Consider the following 12,385-nt stretch of genomic DNA (forward strand, 5'->3'; position numbering starts at 1 on the left):
GAAGATGTGAGGCAACCTTGCAAGAGGAGTGCCCTGCATTGCTGAGGGCCCCAGACAACGTGGTAAGGCCAGAGCTTCCTCTGTGTCTCGCACCCCCAGGCCCCAGCAGGCCTTGGAACTTGTTGTTGTGCTGAGTGAGCAGAGGTGACCCTCAGGACTGTGCTAGAAGCTTGTGCTCTTGGTGACTTGTGCAGTGGTGTTATTACATGGTAAGCTCTCAAGCCATGAAGTCAGACATCTAGGTCTGATGCTCAGCTCAGCACTTACCAGGTCCCTGCTTCGGTTACTTATCCTCTTAGAGTTTCAGTTCTGCCTACTGTCCGGTGGACTGATAATAGTACTTTCTTAGTTGGGCTGTTGTGAAGATGAAATGAGTAGAATGCATTATTGTGTTTAGCTCATAACTTAGCCCATGGAAGGACCAGCCGGTGTTTGTTGTGGATATGTTCGTCATCCCCATTGCAGATGAGAAACTGAGGCTCAGGGAGGATAACTGGGTTGCCCAAAGTTATCCCTCCAAAGAAGTCTTCATGACCGTCACCTGTGCTGCCTAGGCCTTTCAGACTAGGGCTAACCCTACATAGAAAATGGTCCATGAGTCACTCCAAGCAAAGTTGATAAATTTATGAAAGAGAGGTGCCTCTTCTAAGAACAGTGTTTTGGCTGAGTGGTGTCTACCTGGCCTATGTCCAAAAGTGGAGCGCTCCCTATCCCAAACAAGAAATGTGCTAGGACTTAGGAGGCTCCTCGCTGCCCTGAAGTTGGGGTTCCTATGCCCTCCCACACCCCAGGAGTGATGAGTCACAGCCCTGGGACATGTTAGGGAATCTGTGGTTCCTCACAAGGGGAAATGTAGGCAGTGGTGACAGTCACCCACCCAACGTCCGGCTATGGGATTGTCCTGCTGGGTCCCCTGAGCTTTCATGACTTGTGGTTTGTGAGGTCCACAGGACCTAGCATGGTAGTGCTCAGTAAGTAGTAGTCTCCATGGCCGTCATTACTTTTTTCAGTGTGCCCACCACTCTTCCATTTTTAAATGGGGAAAGTAAGGACTAGGAAGGGGACAGAGACATCCCAAGGGCTCAGCGGCACTTTATAATAGGACTTCAGTCCTAACCAAGTTCCCAGGACTGCTGGGCTTCAATTTCTTCTCTGTTCTCAATTTAACCGATAAACTTTTCCTTCCATCAGTCCATGAAGGTACAATCTCATTCTTTTCTTACTTTGGACCCAACTTTACCCCCAAAATGGATTTTTTGTTTTAAAGCCAAGTTTCAGATCAAATGGTTTTTCTTTGAAAAGATCAACAAAACTGACAACTTTTAACTAGATGAGCCAAGAAAAGGGAGAAAACTCAAATTATTAAAGTCAGGAACAGAAAAGGAGGCATTAATACCAACCTTAGAGAAATAAAAAGGGCCGGGTGTGGTGACACATATCTGTAATCTAAGCCCCAAGGGGAGATAGAAGAGGAGGTTTATGTGTTTGAGGCCAGCGTGGGCTACCTGGCAAGTTTAAGGCTAGTCTGGGCTACCTAGTAAGACCCTGTCTTAAAAGAAAAAGAAAAGGACAGTAAGGGAATACTATGAAAAGCTGTATGCCAACAAATTTGATAATTTAGATGAAATGGACAAATTCCTAGAAAGACACAAATTAGTGGAATTGACTCAAGAAGAAATAGAGAAACTGAATAGACATAGTAAACAGTAAATAGTACAGAGATTCAACTAGAAGTCAACAACCTCGAAAACACATGGCTTCCCTGGTGAATTCCACCAAACATCTGAAGACAGAAGGATGGTACTGCACTCCATGGAGATGAGGGAGGGAGGAAGGGCTTGCTGAACGCAGTCTGATCTGTACATCTGCCTTCCTTGAGTCTCATATCCCTTTTCCTGTTTAGTTCCTGGGGATTTCCCTTCCTTTTCTGGGACTTGAGCTAGGGACTTTAAAACTGTGTGTTGTATTTCTCCAGCATCTAGGTATTTGTGGAGTGAGGGTTTTTCAGAATCATTTGTCCACCATGTTGCTAGAGGTATGTGTTGCACATAGGCTAATGTAACAAAGCCAGGTCTTCAACCGAGGTCTGTAGACACCTCTTTTCTCACCACACTGTGCTGCCCGTTAGTGCATGCCCTCCTAGTGCAGGATTTTCCACACTGTTGACCATGACTGTGGTGAGAAATGGAGATCAGTACCTCACAAATTAGTATGTAAAATATGATGTAATTCACAAACTGTTAGTTCTTGCAAGGTGGGGTGCATGCTGACACCTTTTGTTTTGTTTTGTTTTTTCATTGTGGTCATGATCTTGAGTTGACTCTGCAGTCTACCAGAGGGGCACAGCCTGAAGTTTGAAAAACTGACCTAATAAACTTCTGAATCATTTTCTCTCCCTGCTTTTATCTCTTTACAGTAAACTCAATTGAGCTGCCTTCATCTGGCTTATTATGAATTTCTCTGTGGTCTGTGCTCTGAGACCAGCCTTTAGGGTTACCTAGTTCCCTCTTGTAAGCCACACATTTATTAAGCCTGGACTCTAGGTCCATCTACCCCAGTCCCAGGTATTTAGTGCCCAGTTCTTAAAGGAGTGACACCATAGGGCCTCAGCTTAGACAAGTAATTAGCCAAGGGGTGGCCTGGGCATGGGGTGCACTAAGCTCCTCATAGGCCATGAGTCGGAGGACAGACGACTGCATCTGCAGAGGGGTAGATCTGCGTGGGAGGAGAGAGCAAGAGAGTGAAGGACGCTAGTTATTTGCAGTGTATCTCAGCAGAACTGGGAGCCACTGAAGGTCTTTGAGGGAAGTAGTTACAAGATCAGATGGAATTTTCAAGAAAGTTAGTCAAGTCCATTCAACATTTGCTCAATACATGCAAGGCACTTTCTGTATTTCAGGCACTGTTCTAAACCCACCAGTCAGCAGAACAGACATGCATGGAGCTCACGTTCCAGCGGCAGGGTGGGGCTGAGGCAACCCCGCTTATTTAAGCAGTAAGGTGTGTGCCAGGGCATAAGCAAGAGGCAGAAGGGTGAATGGGCCTGGGGGGTGACCTACATGGTATGTATCACACAGGGTGCCTGGGGTCAGGAGGCCAGTCAGAGTGACAGGGAGGTAGAGGGGAGGTCTGAGCCCCAGCAGGTGGCAGGGAGAGCAGAGGCTGCCAACCTCACCCTTCTCGTTTCTCCTTTCAGAAACACCATGTTCAACATCCGTGGTAACAAGCAGGCTCAAGGAACAGGCCATGGGTCTCTAGTGGATGAGTTTCCACAGAATGGGGAGCAGCCCTCGGCCTCTGACCCCAGCACCTCAGGTGAGCTTTGTCCACGTGTGAGGTGCTTGCAGACACCAGGCCTTCTGGGCTGGAGTGAGCACCTTCTCCCTCCCCACTGCCAGTGTGTGTGTGTGTGTGTGTGTGTGTGTGTGTGTGTGTATGTGTGTGTGTGTGTGTCTGTCTGTCTGTCTGCCTGTCTGTCTACGTGTCCAAGTGTGTTGTGTCTCCTAGTCGAATTCTGCTGCTATAACAAAATTCCATGGATTGAGCTTAAATGATACACATTTGCTTCATCTTATCCAAGATGAAGTCACTCAGTTAGGAGTCTGTGGAGGGCCCCCTTTCAGGCTTGCAGACAGCCTCCTTCTTGGTGTGTGCTCACATGGCTGAAAGACAGGGCTCTGATCTCTTCCTTTTCTTCTAAGGTATAGATCCTGTCTTGGAGCTCAACCCTCATGCCCTCATCTGGGCATGCACTCTTACTGCTTGAGCCACTGCCAGCTCATGTCCTCACCTAAATCTAATCACCTCCTGAAGGCCTCACTCCTACCATCATCACACGGGGGACTAGGGCTTCAACATGGAATATGAGGGACACAAACATTCAGTCCAGAGCAGTATGTCAAAGATGAAATTCTCCAGATCACTCCTCTTGGTTTCCAGAAGTTGAAGAGCAATTTTTTTTGTAGTAAAATTAGTGCATAACAAAATTTACTCTTTCAAAACCAAGCATGGTAGTATATGCCTGTATTCCCAGCTGTCAGAAGGCTAAGACAGGAGGCTCTTGAGTTTAAGGTCAGCCTGGGTTACAGAGTGAGATCTTGTCTGAAAACACAAAAAGGAAAAAAAATTTTTTTACCATTTTTAAATGACTAGTTCACTGGCAGAGTCCATTCATGTTGTGCAACCATCATCCTCTCCATCTCCATAACTTTTCATCTTTCCCACTGAACTCTTAAAAATGATTCTTGAAGTAATAAAGAAAAACATACTTCTCATTTTTTTCTTTCTTTGTTTTTTTAAGAATGTATGGGGGGCTGGTAGGGAGGCTCAAGCGGTAAGAGTGCCTGCATCGTAAGTGTGAGGCCCTGAGTTCAAGAACACCCCAGTGCTGCCAAAAAAAGAAAGAAAAATATGTATAGTGAAAGGGCATAGAGATGCCTTCCTGGAGTGATTAAAATAGGATCTGCCTGGAACTGTACATCAGGTGACCTTTAGGTGGACAGAGCATGTCATTGTCGGCCCTAACATCAGCGCTTCTCTTGAGCAGGAAAAGAGTCAGTGGATTCTCCCAAACCCGCACCCAAGTCCTCTCTGCCCATCAACCTCACACAGAAAACCAAGCGCCAGAGCAACACCTTCCCGTTCTTCTCCGACGGACTGGCAAGGAGCCGGACTGCCCAAGAGAAGGTGGTAGCTTTGGAGCAGCAGGTGCTGGTGCTCACCAGGGAGTTACAGTCCCAGAAGGTGAGCCACGGACCTGGCCTGGAGGCTTGAGCCCAGTGGGCCCTTGGGCTTGGAGCCTCACAGATAGTTCACTCTGCAGGAGGTTGGAGATACCATGCTGTTGATCACTCAGGGACATACGGTCACTCAAATTGTGTGACAAGAGGCCAACAAAGGCAAGGGTCTCTGGAAACCTATTTTAATAATTGTCTCTTGGACGCCTCTTGTAGAGACACAGTGGTCTGGCCCAACACAGAAGAAAGGCAATATTTGGAGGGGGTGATCTGGAGGCAGGATCTCAGGGAGGGGTGGCCATTAGAACTGGGGGATCTTGGCCCTGAGATGACAGCTGATAACTGGGTGCACATAGCTGAAGAACAGTGACAGAACAGAGAAAATTAGAAGGGTGTGGCCCCAGGGCTGAGCCAGGACCAACAGAACGGTGACAGTGAGGGAGATTTAGAGCTAACACAGTGAGAGGTTCATCACAGGACTCACAGAAGGAAGAGGGTTACATAGGCCTCGTGGAAATGACTCTCACTCAGACAGAGGCATTAAAATTACTCAAAAATGCTACAGTCCAGAGAGTAGATTGTGTTTAAGGCCAGGGGCGGCTACCTCAAAAGGTGGGGAGGGTCAGTGGCATGGATGCAGGGACTTCCACACTGGACAGGAGCTTCTTCTTTAGCACAATGAAAGTGATGGAGGTGGCACAGTTGCTACCCTAAACTCTAGCATGGGACTTTGTGGGGCCTCTGTGGTGATGGGGTCCACTGAGGGCCTAGGCTCCTCTTCCTCTAAGCTTTTGTGTTTGAACATTGACTTCCCTGAGTCCATCCTGGCCCCAGAGGACTCAGGCTGGGGAGGGGGCATGTACTCTGTGTACTGCTGTGCCTTTGCCCCCCCTGTACGTTTCTTCTTGTCTGAAGACAATTCACAAAAGTGCTCTGCCTGTCTAGTTTTGCCTGTTCTCAGTCTTTCCTGCCCCAAAGCAGTGACCACTGTGAGCAGACCTCAGAGGAACCTAGAGGAGCCAACAGAAGCTTTGTCCCTGGTAGGCCAGGGGCTACATTTAATGAAGTAGCTGGTGGCTGAAGGGGTTCATTCACTCTCACATTCTCAGTTCTTGTGTCGATTCACCAGATTTTCACTGTGGGCCTCTGAGGTGCTTGTAGGGTTCTCAGTGCTGGGAAAGAAGGGTGAGGCCATTGGACGCTCCTGAGAGCTGAGCTATATTCAGGTACCTGGCCCTGGACTAGTGTAACTGAAGTCCCATACCTGGAAAGGAAAAGAAGCTGATGATAAACACTGCCGCTCTCCTTCTTTCTAGAAAACGTGGGTTCTCCCCTTGCCCCCAATTAGCCTTTCTTCGTAAGACAGAACAAATTGTCAGATGAGGTTACAAAGCCTGGAGAGGCCTGGATTCACTCAGGTGTGCCCCTACGCTGACTTACCTTTCTTCTATAAAGGAAGGCAGGATTCATGGAGGTTTATAAGGCTGCCAGGTTGTGGACAACTCCTGTTCATGTAGAGGGAAAAGGTCATGAGGAAGTTTCTCCAGTCTTTAAAAGTCTAGATTTCTTTTCTGCGTAACTTCTTAGTAACCTCCGCCCCATGTAGGAAATGGTTGTGGTTTAGCCTTTGACTTGTGGTGTGAGTAGATTCACATTTCTCCCAAGCTGTCTCATGCTTGCTTACCATCTTGGTGGCTCTTGGTACAGGCCTTTGCATGAGACAGCAGACCCAGATTCTGGCCTTGAGGAAGTCTCTGAAACTCTCAGCCTGTTTCTTCTTGGGTGAATGGAGTTACAGCCATGCTTGCCAGAGAGGCTTGTGTATGGATCATAGACCAGGACCTGGGACCCAATAGCTGCCAACAGATGCAGGCTGTGGTCACTTGGCTGTTATTGTGGTGTTCCCAGCCCTCAGTCTTCCTTATGAGAGCCAGTGTCCCCCAAGGGTTGAGGAAGTGGTGAAGTAAGTCTATTGGGACCTCTAGGGGCTCTTATGGGCTACCACAGTGACGTGGGGCTCATGTCTTTATTCACTCCTGCCCCACCAGCTCTGGGGTCACTGGTAGCCTAGGCACCAAAGCCAGAGGGGAAAAAGAACAGGAGATTGACTCCTGGCCTTGAGATGGGGAGAGGAAGGTATGGCAGAGGAGCTAGCTCAGCCTTTGGGTGCCCAGTGGTCCCCAAGCACTTAGAAGTGCTTAGGGGTAGGGTGTGGTGGTACACGCCTATAATCCCAGCTGCTCAGGAGGCAGAGATAGGGAGGATCATGGTTCAAGGCCAGTTTAGGCAAACAGTGAGACCCCATGTGACTAAACTTGGTATGAAACTATAATCCCAGCCACATGGGAGGAATGAGTAGTGGATCGATATCCAAGGTCAGCCCTGGACAAAAGCGCAAGACCCTCTCTGAAAAATAACTAAAGTGAAAAAGGGCTGGGGGCAGGGCTCAAGTGGTAGAGCACCTGCCTAGCAAGTGTGACGCTCTAAATTCAACCCAAGTACCATGAAAAAAGTAAAAGAGAAGAGAAGAGGAAAAGAAAGGAAAACATGCTGAGTGGGGAGCAATTCATCTGAGACTGAGTCCAGCTCATCTGCAGGGAAATAGCCCCTGGCCTTCACAGGGTCACACCTGTGAGATGCTTGCCTGTGTCTCTAGTAGAAGGGTGCCACTAAGAAGAGTGCCACTATATTTTTGCATCTAGCTTGTGGCCATTGCCAGTCACTTCAGTGGCCCTGTGAGAATTTGTATCTGAAACTCTGTTGAGGACCTCACTGTCCGGTGGGGATGGGGCAATCCACACATGCTAATGGCCAGCAGAAGTGACAGGGCCAGATTTCTTGTGCATTAGCCCTGGTTCTCAGGACAGTCCCAGCCTCCTTTTCCTAAAGAAGAAATGGAGGCTCTGAGAGCTTCTCCAGGCCCAGGATCTTCCAGCTGCTGAACCAGGGTTCAGACTGGTCTGTCTGCCTCTGGAGCCTCTGGCCTTTCACTGTGCTGTGCTCCAGAGGCTCAGAGAAGATGGATGGCTTACCTGAGATCACACAACTGGAAGAGTCCTGGTCTTTTCCAGGCCCAGAGCAATGCTCACAGCCCTGGCTGATTCCTGTCCATGATCTCATGGTCTGTTGTCAGACTCAAGCATGGGATTGTTCCCTGGAAAACCTGAGAGCCCTCCCTGTGCCTCCCTGGTGGGATATTGAACCATGGCGACTCTGATACCTACTAAGCCATTATCTGTCCAGGTATAGATAATGGTTTGGACTTCAGGAGATGGTGCCAGATGGCTGACTGGCCAGGTGCCTTGGGTAGTCCAAGCTAACAGAACCACATCCAGCCTGGAGACTGTCTGCTGTGGCAGATGGCAGGCTGTTGTCTAGTGGTAGTGGCCATCTGTTGGCTGCCAGGAAGGTTGGACCCCTCTGGGGCTACCTTAGCTCACTCAAGTTCACTTGGTAAAAGTTTCTAATTTGTCCTGAAAACTTGACTGGGGCAACATGTGGTCCCTTCCCTGGAACTCCAGCCTGAGAGTCAAGAGGACATGTCTCCATGCTGACATCATGGACAGAGGCTGGAGACTCCCTGTTGTGGCTATTTCAGCTTGGGCAGGGCCATTGGCACACATTCTCTCTCATCCTTGAGGCAACTCTGCATGGAGTGGAGCTCTTATCTTTACAGGAAAGAAAGCTGAGGTTCAGTGAAGTGACTGGCCTGATGCCACCCTTGTTAGATAAACTCTTGTGGATCTAGAATGGACATTGTTAGTCTATAATTTGTTACTATAGAGATAAACCCGAGGCAGGCTACTTTATAAAGAAGAAATTTATCTTGACTTACAGTTCAGGAGGTACAAGGTTAAAATGCCACATCTGGGATGGCCTCCTGCAGGCAGCGGTCCAAGGTAATTTAGGGCATTATGCAGCAAAAGACACAGAGTATGTATCTCTTTCTTGAAACCACCAGGACTCAATCATGGAGGCTCCACCCTAATGACTTTATCTAATTCTAATCACCTCCAGAAGGCCCCACCTCCAAATACCCCTTTACTACCTCACAGTGAGGATTAAATTTCATTGCATGAATCACTGGACACACTGAACCCACGTCCACACCAGAGCAGGGTCTGAAGCCTATGTAACTCCACGGCTGGCAAGCCTTCTCCTGACCACCCCTTGGATTCCCCACCTTAACCTCAGTTAGTGATGAGAGTATCAGTGTCTCGGTTGAATAAATTCCAGGCCTGTTGCTTTCTGTGCAGGTCCTGGGGTGGAGAAGAGCCTCCTGGGCTGGTGGCTGGTCTTAAACTTTGAGAGCCAAATGGGGGATGTAGTGAAGTAGCTTTAGAGTTGACTCACACCAAGTGTGGAGGGAGGGAAGCGGGAGAGGGGATCACCACTGCTTTCGTATGTATGTGTATGTGTGTGTGTGATACTGGGGCCTGAACTCAGGGCCTACACCTTGAGCCACTCCACAAGCCCTTTATTGTGAAGGGTTTTTTCAAGATAGGGTCTCACAAACTATTTGCCCGTGCTGGCTTCGAACCTCGATCCTCCTGATCTCTGCCTCCTGAGTAGCTAGGATTACACCCGGCTCACCACTGCTTCTGATCCTAGAGCAAGTCTTAACAGTGGTATCTGTGGCTTTGTCACCAGGCTGTTACCCCAGGTCATCTCCAGATCTCAGCTGAACCAGAAACTGGAATGTTAATCCCTCCACGGAGCCCTAGGAAGCCAGTTTCTTCATTCTGAACATTCCAGACATTCTGCCTTAGTGTGCAGTCACCACCCACTCTACCTTCTGCCACACCCAGGCCTCCCACAGCTGTGAACCTGCTCTTTCATGGCTCCAGGCCTTTCCTCAGGAGGAGCCAAGCCTGCCCACCCTTCCACCTGCTCTTGACCACCTCAAGCCTCCTTCTTCAGAGCTAAATGTAAACTTCCCTACCACTCTGGCTTTTCCCCACTTCCACCAAGGCAGAAGTCATTGCCTACCCTAGCTCTGCTCCACAAACACTATAAATCATTCCATGTTCCATCACAATGGTTCATGGTCGCTTCCACCACCCTTGTAGTCCTGGCAGGTAGGAACTGTGACTGTTCCCTCTCGGGCACTAGTACCTTGCCCAGGGCATGGTGTCAGTGGGTGCTTGATAAAGGTTGGGTGGCCATGGGGGGTGGATGAAACAAGAACCAAAAGGATAGTTACTAGTCCTGAGGTTTCAGAAGAGTCATGCTGATGTGGTCTTGTCATCAGCTTCTCAAAATCATGATTTTGGGTGATTCTCCTCCAAAATGGCATTGAATTTAGCAAATAATCCATAATCCTATCCAGCTGATCCATTTATTGAAATACTTTGGCATGGGTACAGTTGCTGTGGCTCTAGAAGAATTATGTTTTTCCAAGTGAGACCAGTTCAGAGCACAGCTCAGAGCTGTGGCCCAAAGGGCTCTCTCTGCCACATCAACGAGGCACAAGTAGTCAGTCTGCCCAAGGCTCTGGGTGGCTTTGTGTGGGGAGTATCAGAGTCTTTGCTCTCTAATGCTGTCTCAGGGTGGTGTTTGGATGCTATATTGGGAAGGGTTCAGAGGTCTTAACTAGGCTTTGTAGGAAGGCATATCGCGATAACTTAGCAAGATCTGCCATAGCAGGGACTAGGAGGAATAAGACCTGGAGGGGAGCGGGAGGAGTGAGGAGGTGGCCCAAACAATGTATACACATGCAAGTAAATGTAAAAATGATAAGAATAAAAGAAAGGGTGGGGGAAGAGTGAGGCCCATGTACCACATAGCCGCTCCCTCTGTTTTGTTAGTGAGTAAACTCAGGCTTTGGAGTTCAGATGCTTCAGGACTGAATTCCACTCTGCTCTCCTGGGCCTCAATTTGTTTATCCCAGAAAGGGAGATGTGTAAGTCAGAGAGTTTCAACTGCTGTAATAAAGAAGCCTCCAAGTACTGTGGTCTAAAACAAGTTCAAAGTTTCTCTCTCCCATTGAAGAACCCACACAACAGGTAGCAGCTCTGAGCTGCTGGGGAATGGCGAAGCTCTGCCATCCTCAACATGAACTAAAGCCTGTGTGAGGGCCCAAGTGGTTGCCCTCATTCCCGCCACTTGCTGGGCAGAAGGAAAGGGAACTGGACCCAGGGAGCCTATGTCTAGTGGTTTCAAGGTGACCCAGAGGCTGCCCGTGTCACTGCTTGTTCCCATTTAGGAGGAATAGACTCTCTGCCTCCTCTCCCCACCATGGGCTCACTGGGAAGGGGAGTTTTGAGTAGGGAGTCCTGTACTCAGCTAGCTAGCACCTCAGTTGGACAGAGAAGCTGGAAGTGAGTGTTGACATGGGATGCCCAGGGGCCAGTGACAGCATGTGCTCTTCTGACACCTGTTAGGCCTTCTTCAAGCTCATACCCCCCACCCCCACCCCACCCAGGAGCTGGTGAAGATCCTGCATAAGGCTCTGGAGGCCGCCCAGCAGGAGAAGCGGGCGTCCAGCGCCTATCTGGCGGCGGCCGAGGACAAGGACCGGCTGGAGCTAGTTAGGCACAAGGTGCGGCAGATCGAGGAGTTGGGCCGGCGGGTGGAGGCCCTGGAGCAGGAGCGGGAGCACCTGGTGCACGAGGCTGGCCTGCGGGAGCAGCAGGTGCAGGCACTGCAGCAGCACGTGCAGCTGCTCATGGACAAAAACCAGGCCAAGCAGCAGGTCATCTGTAAGCTGTCTGAGAAGGTCACCCAGGACTTCACCCAGCCCTGTGACCAGCCCCCCAAGGCCCCTGCAGCTGCTGACATGGACTTCCTGAACCAGCAGGAGAGGATGGAGCACTTAAAGGTAGGCTTTCCCCAGGCCCAGCGTCCCTCTCCTGTGCCCTGGGAGGTCGCTGCTGATGGTTTTCTGGACATGGAGGGAGGCCATCCTGGAGTATTTGTACTGGAAATAGACGTTGAGGAAAACTTGCTGTCCACTTCCTGACTTGCGGTTGTCGTGTCATCCCCGGCTGCTGAGAAATTGAATGTGTCTGTATCTTGTCAAATTAGAGATGAGAGAGCCCAGGACCAGCCAAGGCTGGGGCCAGGCCTGGACAGCGTCTTTCAATGTCAGTCTGCTGTCCCAGGTGCCTAAGTCACCTCCCACAGCATCCTGCACAGCACAACTGGCCTGCTCTGGTGGTGGTTTGCTGTTTCTTATAGAGTTGATGGAATGCTCACTGTGCTGGCACTGTCCCCAATGCTACACCTGTGTCACCTCATTTCACCCTCACAGCAGCCCTATGAGGCAGTTGCTGTAGGTGGGAGTACAGGTGGGAATGGCAAGGTCAAGAAAGTCACGGCTGTCAGTCAGGGAGCAGACTGGCTTGGAGCTCATGTCTGTTGACCTGCCTGCTCTGTGCCTCCCAGCCCTTCTACCTCCTTGAGGTCTCCCACCTTCCCTGCCTCATCCTACCTTCCCCTGTTCTGTCTTCTTCTCTCTCCCCAGGCCACCCCAGCCTGCAGAGAACAGCTGTGGCACAGGGGTGGGGAACTTTGAGGTGCGATGCCTTCTGTGGGCTGTATCCTCCCCTCTAGAGCTGCCTGACCACCAGGAGGCCTGAGGCTGGGGGTAGGCGCTCTCAGCCCTCACTGCCCCTAAAAGCAGCCATACATATCTAGGCCAGTCTTGC

The 12,385-nt window shown here is 49.8% G+C and overlaps 1 protein-coding gene across 3 annotated transcripts in view; it reads left to right on the forward strand.

The window, feature by feature from the left end:
• Window positions 1-12,385, forward strand: part of Tbc1d2 (TBC1 domain family member 2) — a 37,366-nt gene that overhangs the window by 10,940 nt on the left and 14,041 nt on the right. For 2 of the 3 annotated variants that reach the window (XM_074051394.1, XM_020180801.2), the window contains exons 4-6: window positions 3,197-3,315; window positions 4,547-4,743; window positions 11,161-11,556. In XM_074051394.1, the coding sequence (XP_073907495.1) occupies window positions 3,197-3,315; window positions 4,547-4,743; window positions 11,161-11,556 (712 nt within the window). Of the gene's footprint in view, window positions 1-2,899; window positions 3,001-3,196; window positions 3,316-4,546; window positions 4,744-11,160; window positions 11,557-12,385 lie in introns of those variants that run through there. The other variant, XM_020180805.2, reaches the window with a different exon arrangement.

The sequence above is a fragment of the Castor canadensis genome, chromosome 13 (genome assembly GCF_047511655.1).
Source record: "Castor canadensis chromosome 13, mCasCan1.hap1v2, whole genome shotgun sequence".
Lineage (NCBI taxonomy): Eukaryota > Metazoa > Chordata > Mammalia > Rodentia > Castoridae > Castor > Castor canadensis.